The sequence below is a fragment of the Nicotiana tomentosiformis genome, chromosome 9, assembly GCF_000390325.3.
Source record: "Nicotiana tomentosiformis chromosome 9, ASM39032v3, whole genome shotgun sequence".
Taxonomy (NCBI): domain Eukaryota; kingdom Viridiplantae; phylum Streptophyta; class Magnoliopsida; order Solanales; family Solanaceae; genus Nicotiana; species Nicotiana tomentosiformis.
The window spans coordinates 68,763,305-68,781,971 of record NC_090820.1 but is presented as its reverse complement, the minus strand read 5'-3'; the positions used below and the strand labels follow the sequence as shown (position 1 = coordinate 68,781,971).

The 18,667-nt window shown below is 42.8% G+C and overlaps 1 protein-coding gene across 1 annotated transcript; it reads right to left on the bottom strand.

The window, feature by feature from the left end:
- Positions 1 to 15,482: 15,482 nt before the first annotated feature.
- On the bottom strand, positions 15,483 to 16,130 carry LOC138898934 (uncharacterized). The gene has a single exon (XM_070185043.1). The coding sequence runs from the start codon at positions 16,128 to 16,130 to the stop codon at positions 15,483 to 15,485; it is 648 nt and encodes a 215-aa protein (XP_070041144.1).
- Positions 16,131 to 18,667: the final 2,537 nt, after the last annotated feature.

The window sequence follows — 18,667 nt, the reverse complement described above, 5'->3', positions numbered from 1 at the left end:
CGTGTTACAATGTATCTACTGAATAAGAAACTTCCCCTTTATATAGTAGGGGAGTTTTATCCCTAGTACAATTCTAAAAAAGGTAAAAATCCTCCTTGTACATCAGTCACTGATACGCTACCGGCATCGGACGAGATCCGCGCCGTGATATCCGGTTGGGTGCGGATATCACGGCCCTCTGTTAGTCGTGTGCAACTGTTTGTAATGCTTTCCGAGGTCTTGGAGCTCCTTCCGGGTTCTGGGGTGTTGTCTTGCCGGGCCCGGTGGCGAGCACCCCATTCCAGACTCGAACCAAAGAGTTCTCAGATTCCGTCTCTATCTCATACATACATACTTCGTTTGATTCATCGAGAACTCGGGGTGTGTGCTGACCCCGAGTTCACCCGTATACAGATAGTTCCCTCGTTTCTCAGAGAGTAGGTTTGCCGAAATGATGGAAAATGATAGATGAACCCCGGTTCCTTCCTTCGTACGTTACAACCGAGATGACGAATAAGCCAAAACGTCCCATCAGTCATGTCGTTCTGACTTCGGACACGTGTCAACCATCGGCTGGTCGCCTCCGAATGTGAAACGTCGCATAATGATTACAATTTCTCCTATAAAAGCTTCGACCTTTTGTACTTCTTCCACTTTCCGATCCTAGCTTTTATCTTCGAATTCTCTAGCGGCATCCAACTCTTTTAAATCTTCATCTCTTTACCTTTGATCTTCAAATCTTCATAACTGTTCTTAGGTTTCTACCCAGATATTCATCCTATCTTCAAACCTTCATATCTTTTCCTTCAAACCATTATATCTTTCCTTCAAACCTTCATATCTTCCCTTCAAATCTTCTTATTCTCGAGATCACGATGGCCAAGACTTCAAATTAGTTCCTCAGCAGGCTGCCTCTTCATCTTCTCACCCAGCCACAGGTACCGAGGCGGTCGTTCCCGAAGTGGTTGTTCTCAAGACAGCTGCTCCCGAGGTGGTTGCTCCCGAAGTGGCCCCAGAACCCCCCATGAAAAGCTTTATTCCCGGGGGCTGTTCAATCGCAGACGACTTCAAAGTCGAGAAGGCCTCATCCAAACAAGACCGGGGTGAAGGGGCATCGAGATATATATGGTTTGTCAACAAAGATACCCTTCCCATAGTCCGAGAGGACTGTAAATGGGGTGGGGGGGTAAGGACGTAGTAGTCCCGGGCCTGAGGACGATATTATCACTCATGTGGAGGGGTATTTAAGTGTTTACACTTATCCCTTCACACTGGGCCCGGTAGACCAGTAGTTTTGGTCTTTTGCAAGAGATACGAGGTGTGCCTTGGGCAAATCCACCCGTCTCTTTGGAGCATCGTGATCCTCCTACGTTATTTTGTGAACAACACCGAGTCTCCTCGGTTCACCCTCGACCACCTACTCCATCTATACAAACCCCGAATTTTTTGAGGGGGACTAATCAAGGTCACTCGCCGGGCCAGCAAGGCCCACTTTTCGAGTATCGACGAGGATCGAGACCGAGGTTGGCAGGGGCACTTCGTTCGGGTGAAGACTGAAGATTTTATCCCTCCCGAGTTCCTGCCATTTCCCGAAAAATGGGATGCATCTCGTAAGTGTAGTTTTTCCTTGAGTGTCGAGTCTTCTTTGTTCACTTTCTCACCATCAATATTTGTGATCATGCAGCTGTTGCTCGGGTTCCCAATGCGATCCCCCGGCTCAAGGAGTGGATCGAAGGCATCTGCAAGAAGATGTCGTACTTTGAGCACTCGTGGCGTAAGCTTTCGAACGGCCTATGGGAGGCCCGTTCTCATGGTAAGGCTCTTCTCAGAATAGTTACTATTACGCTCCGAACTTACATAACGCTGACCCTTTTTCTTTCCTTTGCAAGTTTGCCTAAGACCACCGAACTTAGGCCGCTGAAAGGAGACGAGGATGCGTTCCTATCCGTTGATCCCTCCGTTACGGGATAGCCCGGGGCTTCTGCAGGGGAGAATAAGAACAGGAAAAGAGGGCGACTTTCCGGGCTCGTATGCCAAAGAAGAGCACCAACTCCCGGTTGCCGGATTTTGACTCACTTTGCCTGCTCCGGGATGAGTCTGAAGAAGATGACATTTGTTGCTCACGGATCGACCCTTGCCGGGGAGCAGGCGGCAGCCGAGGGAGAGAGCCATGAGGCCGATCTCCCTCCGACTCGAGAGGCCGAAATGGAGACGGGGGCTGAGACCTCCAGAGAAGACGCTTCTACTACGAAGGAGGCAACCGGTGTAATAGACATCATTGAGATACCCTCCTACACCGAGTCAATGCTTGAGAAGGCCCAAGAAGGAAATGAGAAGTCAAGTGAAGGAGTTCACAGCGCAGACGACCCTCTTCACTCCTTCTTCGATGGCGTGGACATGTCCACTTTGGAAGATTTTTCCGGGTTGGGCGACCTGGAGGTCCCGAAGAAGGACGTGCCTTTGGAAGTTGGCGGGCCGAGTTCGAGCCCAAAACTGGTGAAGTAGTTTACTGCTCTGAGTGTGGACCCCGTTCGCAAGAGAACAATCATTCTTACAGTCCTTGAGGATGCTCAAGTTCTATCTGCTCCCGTGGGCATAGCCAGCTACCTCCGATGCCTGGTGAACGAGGAGGACCAAACAAAGATGAATGAGGTGGGCGCGATGTGTCTCTTCTAACGAGGCGCAATAGGCGCTGAACCAGGTAAGGCATCAATACTCCCTCTTGAATTCCACTTAAGTTTCGATGTCTCTTACTATTTTCGTAGTTTTGCAGGCCTCGGTGCTTTACCATGAGAGCTTCTTCCGGTACCGCTTCGAAATCAGCCAGCTCGAGTTCGAGCTTAAGGAGCAGGTGCAGAAAAATGACATGTTCAAGCTCCTCAGTGAACAACAGGATGAGGCCATCAAGGACCTTCAGGCCGAGCTGGACAGGGATGATAAGAAAGCTTTGACACTGAGACGGGAACATGCCGACCTGGTTAAAAAGGTAAAGGTCTTTGAAGCTAAAAATAAGGAGCTAGTCGTGATGACTAACAACCCAACCTCGCAGGTCCAACAGAAGATCGACCCGATCGACCAACTCCGAGCTGAGATGAACGAGGTCCAAGCCATGGATGATATGCGGAAAAGTAAAATGGACCTACTGGCTTTGGAGAAGGAAACCGCCAAGGCGAAGCTAACATCAGTAGAGGTCCAACTCTGGGTGGCGAAGGAGAAAGCTGACAAGTGGTTTCAGCTGAATGATGATCTCCGAGCACAGCTGAGATCAGTTTTCACAGAGCGGGACGCCCTCGGTAGAGAATACGAGGCAGTGAAGTCCAAGTTGGATAAAACCTCTGCCGATGCCAAAGAAATGGTGGCCCAATACAAGGCCGATATGGAGGCACCTGAGGTTCGCCTAAAGGCAAAGGCCGAATATATAAAGCGGTTATCCCGAAGAGAGACCCTCGAGGAGATCCATGCCTGAGGTTTTGACCTGTCTGCTGAGATCGAGGAAGCCAAAAAATCCGAGGCCGAGGCGAAGAAGCTTTACGAGCCTAAAGGTGCCGAAGGCTCTGAGGGTTTCGAAGGCTCCGACGGCTCTGGTGACGAGTCGGGCCCTGGTGAAGATTAGGCGTAGACGCCTTAGTACTTTTTTAGTTTTTGTCTTATGTACATTTTTTGTTTATTTTGAGGTCATTTTTATTGGTCCTTTGTAAGTATTTTCCGGAATATATATAAAATTTTCCCTTTCTGGCAATTTCGAGTCTTTACATTTTCAGCATATTTTCATAATTTCTATTCTTGCAATGTTTCTAATGCCTTAACATAGAATCATATGTAGTTATAGGGCGTTCATTTTTTAGAGGTCCGAACAGAGCTTAACTTTGATACAACTTTGTTTGCTCGAGGCTTTGAAAACTCGGTGTGACCCGAGAAGTTTTTTTAAGATGATTAAGTGATTTTAGACGATGCTTTTGCCGAGGGTAACCTTTTAGCAGGTATCAAATTTTTATAAAGGCCTTACTTTCTGATTATGAGTTTCGGACGACTCTGAGCCATTTTTAGGGCGGGCGTAGCCTTTTGTATTTAGGCACCGCCTAATAGGTTTGGTGCCTCTAGGATTTAGTAGCCCAAGTTGTCCGAACTCTTTTCGGACGACAGTCCCCGAGTGGAGGTAGCCCATGGGCTGATAGTCTCCGAATAGGGGTAGCCCGAGGGCTCTTAGGATCCGGAATTTAAGAGGCAAGAAAATGTGTAATAGCAAGGCGGAACTTTCATTCATTTCTGTGTGTAAAGTACATGATCGAAAACGCACAAAAGCTTGTGTCATGGCTAAAGTGAACTATGTGGGCACAGTTCATACGACCGTTTGGCCCTTACAATGAATCATAACCACCAAGCCTTAGCTTCTAGCATTAAAGGTTTTCTTTTTTCCTTACTAAATTTTCCCTTGCTGAAAACCTTAATCCGAGGGTAATGGCCCCCGGTATTTGAGGTCGAGCTTGAGAAAGCTCAGATACTGTTTGAGACCGGCCTTCGAATCTAAGTTAGCACATTTTACTGTTGCCTTGTTAAAAATCTTGCCGGATGCCCATTTTTAGGACATTACCAGTTCAAGGGAAAAAGAGTGCAACGCGTGCTTTCAGACCTAATAGCCACATCTATTCTTGAACGTTGCCTGCAAGTGTTAGTCCGATACATAACATGATTAAAGAGTAGTTGAGATCGTAACTTAGCAGTAGTACCATTTTAAGTGTGTCACGTTCCAATTGTTCGGTAGTTGCACACCGTTTCTCGCTTCGAGTTTGTATGAGACTTTGTCGGTAATTCCGATGACTCGTACGGTCCTTCCCAATTAGATCCCAGCTTTCCCTCGTTTGGGTTCCGGGTGTGTAACGCTACTTTCCTCAACACTAGGTCCCCGATATTGAAATGTCGGAGGTTGGCTCTTTGGTTGTAGTATCTTTCTATCCATTGTTTTTGGGTGGCCAACCGGACTAAAGCTTCCTCACGCCTTTCATCCAATAGTTCTAGGCTCGTGACCATGATCTTGCTATTTGACTCTTCGGTTGCATATTGGAATCTGAGGCTTATCTCTCCCACCTCGACTGGTATCAAGGCTTCGGCCCCGTAGACCAACGAAAATGGAGTGGCCCTGGTGCTAGACTTCTAGGTTGTACGATATCCCCATAGGACTTCAGGAAAGATTTCTTTCCATTTCCCTTTGGCATCGGTCAACCTCGTTTTTAGGTTTTGAAGTATGGTCTTGTTTGTTGACTCCGCCTGTCCGTTCCCACTAGGGTGGTAAGGTGTTGATAGTATCTTTTTAATCTTGTGATCTTCGAAAAATTTCTTTACGTTGATGCCGATCAATTGCTTCCCATTATCACACATGACTTCGGCCGGTATCCCAAATCGACATATTATGTGGCCCCAGATGAAGTCAATGACTTCTTTCTCCTGGACCTTTTTGAATGCTTGGGCCTCGACCCATTTGAAAAAATAGTCAGTCATGAATAATATGAATTGAGCTTTACCGGGTGCCCATGGCAGGGGACCGACGATGTTCATTCCCCATTCCATAAACGACCATGGGGACAAGACCGAGTGTAGTAGCTCTCCCGGTTGATGGATCATCAGTGCGTGTCTCTGGCAGCCGTCGCATTTTCGTACGAAGTCCTTCACATCCTTCTCCATTTCGGTCCAATAATAGCCGGCCCTGATTAATTTCCGAACCAAAGATTCTACCCCCGAATGGTTTCCGCAATTGCCTTCGTAAACTTCTCTCAAGGCGTACTCGATATCTCCCAGCCCCAAGCATTTGGCTAACAGGCCGTTGAATGTTCTCCTATACAGTGCCCTTTCGACCAAGCTAAATCTGAAAGCCTTAGTACGCAGGGATCTCGATTCTTTAGGATGCGGGGGCAATTTCCCAGTTTTCAAGTAGTCTATGTACTTGTTCCTCCAATCCCAGGTTAAACTTGTTGAGTTTATTTCAACGTGGCCTTCTTCTATCACCGACTTCATGAGCTGTACAACTGCTCCCGAATTGAATTCATCGTCATCAACCAATGACCCCAAGTTGGCCAGAGCATCAGCTTCGCTGTTTTGATCCCGGGGCATATGTTGTAGGGTCCATTCCTTGAATTGATGCAGCGTTACCTGTAACTTGTCTAAATACCTTTGCATTTGTTCCTTTTTCACTTCGAACGTCCCATTGACTTGATTTACCACTAGGAGGGAATCACACTTAGCTTCGACCACCTCAAACTCAAGGCTTTTAGCCAATTCGAATCCTGCAATCATGGCCTCATACTCGGCCTCATTGTTAGTAAATTTCACAGTTCTAATAGACTGCCTAACTACATTCCTCGTAGAAGGCTTCAACATGAAACCGAGCCCAGACCCTTTTGTGTTCGAGGCACCGTCCATAAAAAGGGTCAAAATTTCCGAGGTAGTCCCCGAGGCTAACAATAATTCTCTTTTGACTTCGGGCACTAAGGCTGGCGTAAAGTCAGCCAAAATTTGAGATTTTATGGCTGTTCGGGGTCGATACTCGATATTGTACCCACTGATTTCGACGGCCCATTTGGCCAACCGACCTGATAGCTTGGGCTTGTGCATGATGTTCCTCAGTGGGTAAGAGGTTACGACACATATGGGGGTAACATTGGAAGTACTGTTTCAACTTTCTAGAGGCGCTTAGCAAAGCGAGCGACAATTTTTCGAGGTGAGGATACCTTGTTTCGGCCTCACCTAGAGTCTTACTATCACGACCCAAACCGGAGGGCCATGACTGGCACCCGGTACCTACTCATCCGAGCGCCACATACCTTATCCTTATTTACTATAAGACTCATCACAGGCCATGATAGGCCACATCTATATATATAAGTAACAATATTAGGACTTAACTCACATAACTAATTCAAAAGGATTTATATAGATACATAAGGGCCGACAAGGCCGTTGATATGTCATACCTAAAACTATACACAAGACATTTTCTGCAAAACCTCTAAGAAAACATGACCATAATATATAAGTCGGGACAAGGCTCCCGACATCCTCATAAAACAAAATAGCATATACAGAACGTGACTCGGCAATACTCCAGGAAGAAGTGGAGCTCACCAAACAAATGCTCATATCTGGAGGCAACCTATAGTGGAGGGTCCTCGCCTCGGCTATTTACACCTGCGTGGCATGAAGCACAGTGCCCCCAGGCAAAGGAACGTCAGTACGAAGAATGTACCAAGTATGTAAGGCAGAAATAAAACATAATAATAAGATACTATCACTGGGAGGGATAAGAGTCAACCTGTAACCTCTGACTTGCCGTTGAGGGCCATAACATATAGAATAAGTCCAATCTCGTATATATAAATAAAACTACAATATAATAGTTCTGATTACATCATTCTCATGACGTTAACTGCCCGACTGATCAGTGGTAACTGCCCAACCGGCCGTAGCGCGATGGTAAATGCATGACTGCTCGGCCGGCCATAGCTCGGTGGTAAATGCATGACTGCCCGACAGTCCGTAGCTTGGCGGTAAATGTGTAACTGCCTAACCGGCTGTAGCTTGGTGGTAAATGCATGACTGCTCGATCGGCCATAGCTCGGTGGTAAATGATGATGCATGACTGCCCAATCGGCCGTAGCTCGGTGGTAAATGGAGATGCATATAATACTACATTATGAACATTTACATCTTTATTGAATATCTCGATAGAGAGTTAGGAACATACTTAGGCATGCTTTGAATATCATTTTACAGAAATGAATAACGTAGACATTTTTAACTACTAAGAGTAGAACCATTTATGAAATCACATTACGTTTATGTATCGTTACTTGGATCATGTCAAAAGAAGGAAGGATTAGCCTTAACATACCTTAATTACTTATACGAGCTCGTAGAAGATCGCCTTCTTTAAAGCTTCCCTACACCTTACTTCAATTGAGACAATTTGATAAAAGGAACCTATGATTAAGACTACTGTTCTTCGTCGTTAAAATAGAAAGAAGGAACAAAACTTTTATTTGTACTCCATTGAATTGAAAAGAAGAGGAATGTAAATTGCTGCTTATTAATTTATAAAGAAGGTAAGGAAAGGATATGATGCAACATTAGTTGTCTTTGGCGGTGGAACATGACTAGTTAACTCAAGATGCAATTTTTTAAGAAAGTTGAGCACGTGTCTACTATAACAAGTTATACATATCACAAGCATATTAAACAATGCATTTGTTTCCCTAAGATAATGGCATAAGTGTAACTACTTTCCGTTTAACACAAGTCACATGACATTAATAACTTGATTCATTAATAAAATAATATATGACTACTTATTGACACCCATGTAATTTTATCAAATCCAGTTTTTGTCAACCTAGTATGAAGAGCACAATTTTTTATACTATTAATTCTAAAATGGGTAAAAATATAACTTCTATTATGAGAAAATAATTTCTAGAAAGGATATAAACATAACTTTTCTTATGAAAAAGTAATTTCTTTTCTTATAATACATAAAATATTCTTTAAAAGTTTCCTCATATCATGTGTTTAACTAAAACTTATCAAAACAATATTATACTAATAATTTTTGATAATCATATTTATCCAACATTTTAAAAAAAATAATGTTTCTCTTAAAAGAAAGTACCATATCAAGGCAATATATAACGTTAAGTAGCCATCCTTTGAAGAAAGCGTAATAGCTCACTGGTCTAGCTCCATGGCACCGAAAATGTATCAGGGCTCAAGTGATTCACCGAAGCGACGAGACCTTGAAAGCTGCTTTTTCAAGTGTCAGTAGCGGAACGTTCTGTCAATCGGGGAAGGTTTTTGGTGACAAGACCTGGAGATATCAGAAGTGAGAATGCTGATATGAGTAACGAGCACTTCGTTCCTTACTTTCAAGTCTTTTTCTGAAGTTCCTTCTAGATTACTGTCAAATAGGTTCTTCTGCCGCTTCATTGGTTGATCGGCATACGAGGGTGTCAGCACTAAGAAAGCAAATCGGACAATAAAGATCAGTACTAAGTTAGAAGGAAACTGAAATTCAATAAACTTACGGGGTCTTATATCTATAGCTTAATGTACGACCTTAATCTCTTCCAAATATCATGGTTTTACTATGATGCATCCAAACACTAAGGTACGAGGTGTTACACCTACTGACATAGTAAATAGGGAATTGCGTACCTTCCTCTTCCCGGACTAAGACTCCACTTACCGCCACCTAGAAAACCGCCAAGTAAAGGTACAAATATTCATCCGCCTTCGGAGTGTGGAGAAAGGGGGGGACTCGAGATGTACCGATTGAGTTCTTCCAAAGCTTGTTGGCATCCTGGGGTCCAGGAAAGGTTATTCTTCTTCTTCTTCTTCTTCAATAATGAGAAGAACCGATGTCTTTTGTCCGAGGACCTTGATATGAACCGGCCCAAGGCGGCTATACGCCTGGTTAGCCTCTGAATGACTTTGACGTCGTCCACCACATAGATGTCTTCTATGGATTTGATTTTGTCGGGATTGATCTCGATCCCTCGATTGGATACCATGAACCCGAAGAATTTTTTGGAACCGACCCCGAATGCGCACTTTTCCGGGTTCAGCTTCATATTGTATTTATTCAATATGTCGAAGATTTCTACAAATGTTTCAAATGGTTCTCTGCTCGCAGGGACTTGACTAACATGTCGTCAATATAAACTTTCATTGATTTTCCTATCTGTTCTTCGAACATACAGTTTACTAGGCATTGATAGGTGGCACCGATGTTCTTTAATCCGAATGGCATTACGCTATAACAATAGGTGCTGACTTTAGTAATAAAGGAAGTTTTTTCTTGATCGCTCGGATCCATCCGAATTTGGTTGTACCCAGAATAGGCATAGAGAAAACTGAGTAATCGTCTCTGACCGTCGCGTCGATCATCCGATCGATGTTAGGCAAAGGAAAAGAATCCTTAGGGCATGCCTTGTTCAAATATTTATAATCTACACATATTCTTAGCTTATTCCTTTCTTAGGTACTACCACTATGTTGGCTAACCAGTCCGGGTACTTAACTTCCCGAATGGATCCTATTTTAAGGAGTTTAAATACCTCATCCTTGATGAAAGCGTGCTTGAATTCGGACTGCGGTCTCCTTTTTTGCTTAACCGGATGGAACTTTGGGTCCAAACTTAGCTTGTGAGTGGTTACCTCCGGCGGGATCCCTGTAATGTCAAGATGGGACCAAGCGAAACAATCTATGTTAGCTATAAGAAATTTAATGAGTTTTTTCCTGAGCTCGGGAGTTAACCTCGTCCCCAGGTATACCTTTCGGTCGGGTAAGTGTTCGATCAATATGACTTGCTCCAGCTCCTCGACCGCCGATTTGGTGGCATCAGAATCATCGAGAGAAATGAAAGACTTAGGAACTCCGTAATCATCCTCCTCGCCTACTCCTCAATCTTCTGGTTCGTTCGGGGTTGGTATCGGTGATTGCTATTTAATTTCTTCCTTCCTGGCTGGCTTAGTGTTCTTTGATGTCGAGATCACGGGTATTGAGATCACCTCGTCGATTGCAAACATTTCTTTTGCAGCCGACTGCTCTTCATAGACCGTCTTGATTCCTCCCGGCGTAGGGAACTTTTGTGCCTGGTGCAGTGTTGAGGGTATTTCCCTCATGTTGTGAACCCAAGGCCATCCGAATAAGGCATTATACCTCATGTCCCCTTTGATCACGTAGAATTTCGTATCTTGAATTGTCCCGGCGGTATTCACTGGCAAGGTTATTTCTTCTTTAGTAGTTTCGCATGCCATGTTAAATCCGTTCAACACCCGGACCGCCGGTACGATTTGATCTTGTAACCCCAACTGCTCGATGACCCTCGATCTGATGATGTTGGCCGAGCTGCCTGGATTAATCAACACACATTTAGCCCGAGGCTTGTTGATAAGTATGGATATCACCAGTGCATCATTATGAGTCTGTATGATGCATTCGGCATCCTCGTCGATGAACAAATGGCTCCCTCCAGGATATAATCTCGGGTACGCTTTTCCCTCGTGATGGATACTTTAGTGCGCTTTATCATCGGTCCCTGGGGGACATCGACTCCTCAAATGATCATGTTAATGACCTGCTGAGGTTCTTCTTGTTCAGTCTGTTTGTTGGAGTCCCTGTTCCTGAAGTGGTTTTTGGCTCGATCACTCAGGAATTCTTGGAGATGTCCGTTATTGAACAACCGGCAACTTCTTCTCTCAATTGTTGACAGTCCTCGGTCCTATGGCCATGAGTTCCATGATACTTACACATCAAGTTAGGATCTCTCTGGGTAGGGTCGGGTTACAATGGTCGAGGCTACTTGATTTCCTTGATGTGCCCAATGGCTGATACGATGCTAGCTGCATCAATGTTGAAGTTATACTTTGATAATCTTGGTGCTTCGCTTCCCCCGAGCGGCCTGTCGAAGCCATTTTTTCTCATCAGCCCTCGGCTATTGGGCCCTCGATCACTTCTCTTTTCATTCCTCGTTCCTTGTAGAGTTGTGCCCTTACCCATTTCCCTTTCGTTCTGCACTGTGTGGTTGGTACCAATCTCGAACCGGCCCTGATTCATGATCGATGACTCTCTTAGGCATGTCGTCGGTTATGATGGGATAAACGGACCCATAAGGGGCTCCGAGTTGGTCGTATCGACTCTAATTTTTGACTGGTACCTATTGTGGACGTTGGCCCAAGTTACCGCCGGGTACTCTACCAAGTTTTGTTTCAGCTGCTGCGAAGCCAAGGAGCTTCGGGGGTTAAGTCCCTGAGTGAATTCCTGAACGGCCCAATCGTCTACAACCGGAGGTAAGTCCAACCGTTCCATTCGAAATCTTGATACGAACTCCCTGAGCATCTCGTTGTCCCTTTGCTTAACCTTGAAAAGGTCCAATTTTCTTGTCTCGACCTTGATAGCCCCGACATGAGCCTTTACAAAAGCATCCGCGAGCATAGTGAATGAATCAATGGAATTTGGGGGCAAGTTGTGGTACCATATCATTGTTCCTTTTGACAAAAATTTCCCTAACTTCTTTAATAACACAGACTCGATTTCGTCGTCTTCTAAGTCGTTACCTTTGATGGCGTATGTGTAGGAGATCACATGCTCATTTGGATTCATAGGTCTGTTATATTTTGGAATATTGGGCATACGAAACCTCTTCGGGATGGCTTTGGTGCCGCGCTTGGAGGAAAAGGATTTTGGGCAAATATTTTGGAGTCCGGGCCTTTCAATATCGGGGGCGCTCCTGGGATTTGATCGACCTGAGAATTATATGTCTCCACGTTCTTGTCATTAGCCTCAATTTTCTTTTCACCTGACTCCACCCGTATCATTATTGCTTCAAGCATTTTCATTACTTCGGGACTGACACCGGGCTCAGTTCCACCTGGCCTTTCGGCGATCTGCTCATTTCTTCGGGTGTTTTCCCGGGATGGTTCGGGCTCAACTCTGCTGGGAGCGTGACTTTGATTCTGTAGCTGCGCTATCGCTGCCTGTTGAGCCTGCAACATTTCTAAAATCACTCGTAGACTGACCCCGTCGCCTTTGCCTTCGGGCGCTCCTCGAGCCGTTGGCCGGGCTCCTCCGCGAACGCTGTTCTCGGGGTCGGTAGATAGATTGGAGTCGATGGCCACGTGCGAGTTAGCATCAACTGGGTCTGCAACTGGGACTTTGTTGGGATCAGCAGGGGGAACCTCATTGCTTGGCACCACATTATTGTTTTTGCCATGATGGCCAGACTCAGCCTCGGCGTTCAAGTGAGCAGACTGAGAATTTGACATTTTTTAAACTGATCTGAAATTGAGACCTTAAAGAACAAGTGTAAAATAGAGTTTGTTATGGAGATTTGTATCAAACTACCACTATTATCCTTAGTCCCACGGTTGGCGCCAAACTGTTTACCCTAAAAACGGATAACAATTAAATTTGTACGCGGTTTTAAGAATATGTGGATTGATTTAACACAAGTAACCAAAATGTTAGATAGGCAAATTAAAGATGAAATAAATAACCAAACCAGTTAAGACGTTGAGTCCGAGCTCAGATTTAAGCTTAACAGTAGTTTACCTTCGATCGGACCCTCGGTTCGAAGCCAAATGTGTATGAAGAACTATGATTAAAATAAGAACCTTTCAATAGCTAGAAAGTAGAGAAATAAGTTTGTATTGCCTGATATGTGTGTTACAATTTGTCTACTGAATAAGAAACTTCCCCTTTATATAGTAGGGGAGTTTCACCCCTAGTACAATTTTAAAAAATGTAAAAATCCTCCTTGTACATCAATCACTGATGCGCTACCGGCATTGGGCGAGATCCGCGCCGTGATATCTGGTTGGGTGCGGATATCACGGCCCTCTGTTAATCTTGTGCAACCGTTTGTAATGCTCTCCAAGGTCTTGGAGCTCGTTCCGGGTTCGGGGGGTGTTGTCTTGTCGGGCCCGGTAGCGAGCACCTCGTTCCAGCTTCAAACCAAAGAGTTCTTAGATTCGGTCTCTATCTCATACATACATACTTCATTTGATTCACCGAGAAATCGGGGTGTGGGCTGACCCCGAGTTCACCCGTATACAATTATGTTGCCTGTAAAGGCCATAGCATAGGAGATAACAGGTATATATGTTGAAGATTCCATGGCGTGACAAAATATGGTTTCCCTTGTATTGGCTTAAGAATATAGGTACTCACTTTTTCAGTGAAATGCTATTATCGTCGAGGTAATGAGACAACGTACCCAAAGGTTTCCCTTGTATTGGCTTAAGAATATAGGTACTCACTTTTTCAGTGAAATGCTATTATCGTCGAGGTAATGAGACAACGTACCCAAAGGTTTCCGCTGGATGATCGAATTCATTCACTCTTAATTAGAGGTCTCGCAGTTAAATTTTGAGAAAGAAAAAAATCTTGGTAAGGAACGATTCTCCCTTTAATTAGTTTTATACCCGAATAAGTTTGGGCTTCAAAACGAATATCAAACACCGGATGAAAAATTAAAAAAGATGAGACAGCGTGCCATCAAATTTGAGGTAGTAACTTGATTGTTGAAAGTGATTGGCTGCTTGGGTTATTAGGCCATGCATCCGATAACCAATCCTCTTATTTGTTGAGGGGCCACTCAAATATTGGATGCCTCGTTGAACTATCAGAAATACGTTATTTGTTTATTTATGGATGTATTTCCTGACATCTCTTTACGTTATGGTAACTATTGACTACGGGATTTGAGTTCTGTGCATTTTCATTCCGGAAAAGAGCCAGAAATTGTCTATATTTACATTCGATTTGAGTTATCGGATTTTAATGCCCTCGTCGTAATTCCTTGCATCACAATTGCCCCTCCTCCTAACGGAGCAAAGTTCCCACGCAAACTACAACTACAAGGCCAACAGTTTGTTGAGCTGCTCGTCACTTTGGGGCTGGTGAATTGCATGCATCATTTCAATTTCCACCCAAACTTCAAACGGTGCAGATGCTCACTGTTTATGACACAAAAAAATATATATTTTGGTTAGCCTAACCTTAGCATTATGCACGAGCACGTACAAGTTCCCAAAAAATATGCACGTTCCAACCTAAATCAATGCACTGACGTAAATCTCCAGATCAAGATATCAACACTGACGCAATTGTTATATAGATTTGACTTTTATATATATATATATATATATATATACACACACACTATTATCAAAAATTGTGGTAAGATGAATACAATTCCTTCAACCTTAACCAGAGGTGTTAAGTTCGAATTTTGCGAATGAAAATAATCTTGTTAAAGAGCGCTTTCCTCTTTAACGAGCCTTACTAGCGTCAATCCGAATTAGACAAGGTCCCAAAGCGGACATCGAATCTTATAATATGAATATTCTTTTGAGTTAAACTCTACTTATATACAAGTGTATAGAAGTTAAACTCCACCTATATTATCTGCCTTTACACTACAGGATTTATGGTTGCATGCGCCTTAATTGCTAGTCCATTTCTCTATTTATAATTATTTTACCATTTCCCATCCTATATACAGCCCCAAGAAACTTATATATTTTAGTAAATTTATTTTAGTTTCTTCAAGTTCTAAAAAGCATAATCTTAAATTTTGTCATGAAATCTCACCCTAGACTATCACTAGGAATTTCATTATCCTTCTATTATTAAGATAGTGACCATCAAAGATTGTGACAGAATGGATATGATCCCTCTATTCTATCATTACAATTCCTAAAGATAACCTCTACCTACTCGAACAGAATCACCAACAAATGTAGATAGATAAACAGGAATATCAAGTAACTCATAAAGCATATCTAAACCCAAAATAAAGTACGAAAGACACATATGAATATGTAGAATCGGGATCAAATAATAGAGAGGCATCCCGATGACAAACTGAGATAATACCCATGATAACTACTATTCAGTATTGAGATTTTGATGATTAACAAAGTGTGTCAAGAGAATGTGCGCTAAGAACCAGGTCCTCAAGGTACTTGATGAGTCTTTAAGTTTTCAGTCAGCTCATCTAGTGAAATCTTATCCAACTCCTTTGCTTCGTGGATGGCTGTGACTTTTGATTCCCATGAAGCTGGGAGAATCCTTAGAACCTTGCTAACCAACTCTTCAGAAGTGAATACATTTTCAAATGATTTCAGTTCATTTTTTATTATGGTAAACCTGGTCATCATCACCTGGATGGGTTCAGATTCCTTCATGGAGAAGAGCTCATAGTTCCTCATAAGCAATTCAATCCTTGATCTCTTCACTTGATTTGTTCCTTCATCAGCAGTTTGAAGTGCATCACAGATCTCCTTTGCATTAGAGTATGCAGATATCTTGTTGTACTCATCAGGACCAAGTCCACAGATGAGGATCTTCTTGGCCTTTGCATTCTTCTCCATCATTTTGAAATCTGTTGCCACGAATTCAGAGGGGTCTTTGGGAATAGTTTTATTTTGCCCATTTTGTTTGGTGGGAGTTAGTGGTCCTCGATTTACTATTTTCCATAGTTCATAGTCTTCAACCATCAGGAAGTCCTCCATTTTTGCTTTCCACCAACTGTAGTATTTTCCGTTGAACAGAGGTGGTCTACTAGTTGATTGTCCTTCGTTAATCCCAGGTGGGGCACTCATTTTTCTTCCAATATCTTTCTAGGTGTTAACCACGTGTGAGAGAACCTGCTCTGAAACCAATTGTTAATTTGAGTGCCTTCCTAAATTACAAAAGAACTTGGTTCTTTACCTTACTCCTTAGACGTAAATGATATAAACAGTAAAAGCAAAGATAGAAATTTTTACGTGGAAAATCGCTCGGCTCAAAGGTGCAAAACAACGACCTACCACGTAGGATTTTAACTTCAACTTCACTAAAACAAATGAACCAAATGTATTGATTACAAGACCTATAAATCAATACACACACCATTCTCCTACTTCAACTATTTGACTTATAAGTTACTCTAAATTGCAAACTCAAACAATTACTTCAACTCACACATTATGTATGACACCTTGATTACAACTCAATTTCCTAGTACACATTCACTAACTGACTCAATAAGAACACTAAGACTAGTAATCGACTTGAGTGTTGAAAATGTAGTTCCATGGTTGACGTGCAAAAGGATAATTGTCCTCAGTCCATCAGGAAAGTATTTAAGTTCACTGGGCTCCGAGATCTTTTATGAGTCCTATGCATAGTCAACTCCTCATTTGATAGGACTCCTACAGTTCCAAGGACTCCACAAATCTTGTGACTCTTGTCTATCACTTATGCGAACATATCTTCTTACACAACGATCCTTATTACATTAACAGCCTTCTTCCAACAATCTCGGACTAGAGTAACTTTGTGAAAAAGTTATTGCCTTGTAAAAACCTTCAACAACGACCTTGAGCACCTAGTTCTTAGCGCACTTCATCAAGTACCTTGAGGACCTGGTTCTTAGCGCACATTCTCTTGACACTAAGACATTATGTATGACACCTTGATTTCCTAATACACATTCACTAACTGACTCAATAAGAACACTAAGACTAGTAATCGACTTGAGTGTTGAAAATGTAGTTCCATAGTTGACGTGCAAAAGGATAATTGTCCTCAGTCCATCAGGAAAGTATTTAAGTTCACTGGGCTCCGAGATCTTTTACGAGTCCTATGCATAGTCAACTCCTCATTTGATAGGACTCCTACAGTTCCAAGGACTCCACAAATCTTGTGACTCTTGTCTATCACTTATGTGAACATATCTTCTTGCACAACGATCCTTATTACATTAACAGCCTTCTTCCAACAATCTCGGACTAGAGTAACTTTGTGAAAAAGTTACTGCCTTGTAAAAACCTTCAACAACGACCTTGAGCACCTAGTTCTTAGCGCACTTGATGAGAAAGCTGGAACTGTGCAAGGATGAACCAAAGAGGGATAAGGCCTTGGTTCTTAAGGCATCTAGAGAAGATGAGTCTGACAATGATGAGCTCGACCTAACAATGTTTGCTAAGTTCAAGAGGTTCATGAAGAATTTCAAAAATGCATCGGCAAACCTAAGTAGATTGACAAAGCTTCATACAATGGGTGCTACAAGTACAAGAAGCTAGACCACATGGTCAAAGACAGCCCAATGTGGAAAATTTAATGGAAGAAAGAAAGAGCTGAAAAAGAGAAAAGGCAAAAAATGAAAGAGAAGGGCCTAAACCAAGGCAAAATCCTAGGCAAAGGATTCACTGAAGCCATGAAACAAGCTTTTCTGGCAGCATATGAGGATATGGAAAGTGATAAAGAGGAAGAGAATGAGGACGAGGCTATAAGTCTTTATGTTGTGATAGATGCACACCAGGCGGTGGAGACTGATCCCCCCCGTACAGCTAGGAATACACATTGGAAGACCTCCTTTGTTTGATGGACACCACTATGATGAATGGAAGATGTATATAGAAACGTTCCTCCAGGCCACTGATTTTGACCTATGGATAATTATCAATCATGGACCAATTATCCCTACCAAAGTGGATAGTAAATAAAACAAAAATATCAAGAGAGAGGAGGATTATGATGCTAAGGATCATCAGATGATCCAGAAAAATGCTAAGGTAAAGGATCTGCTCTATAAAAGTTTACCAAGGAATGTTCTCTACAAGGTGTCCTCTTGCATATTTGCTCATGATATATGGGGACATTGGAGGCTAATTTTGGAAAAATAAATATTGAAGTTTCTCTAATGGCAATTGAAAAAAGCCAAACAGAAGATGAAGTGATATGGATGATGGCCGTGAGTGACTCAGAGGCTGAAGATGAAACAAACCAGGTAAGTATTTCTAACTTGAAAGAAAATATCCATGTTATGTCTAAAAAATAGCTAATGGCCATAATAGTGACCATGATGAGTGAGATGGATAGGTTGAGTGCTGAAAATAATCAGTTAATAAGTAACCTTTCATGTGTTAAGCCTGACCTCAAAAAACTTGAATATGACAAAGCTGATCTTGAAGGACAAGTCAAAGATATTAAGACCCAGGTTCTTGAGCTCACTTCTAAAAATGAGCAGCAACTTGATGCACATGGCAAGGAAATAATGAGTGATCTACAAGATAATCTTGAAATGAAATTAAAAGAGCTTAAAGATAGTGTTTGTGATGTTGACTATAGGAATAAAGTATTACAAGAAAATCTT

Bases quoted from the DNA above. Each gene is read 5' to 3' on its own strand.
- LOC138898934 (XM_070185043.1), bottom strand. From the start codon at position 16,130: ATGAGTGCCCCACCTGGGATTAACGAAGGACAATCAACTAGTAGACCA.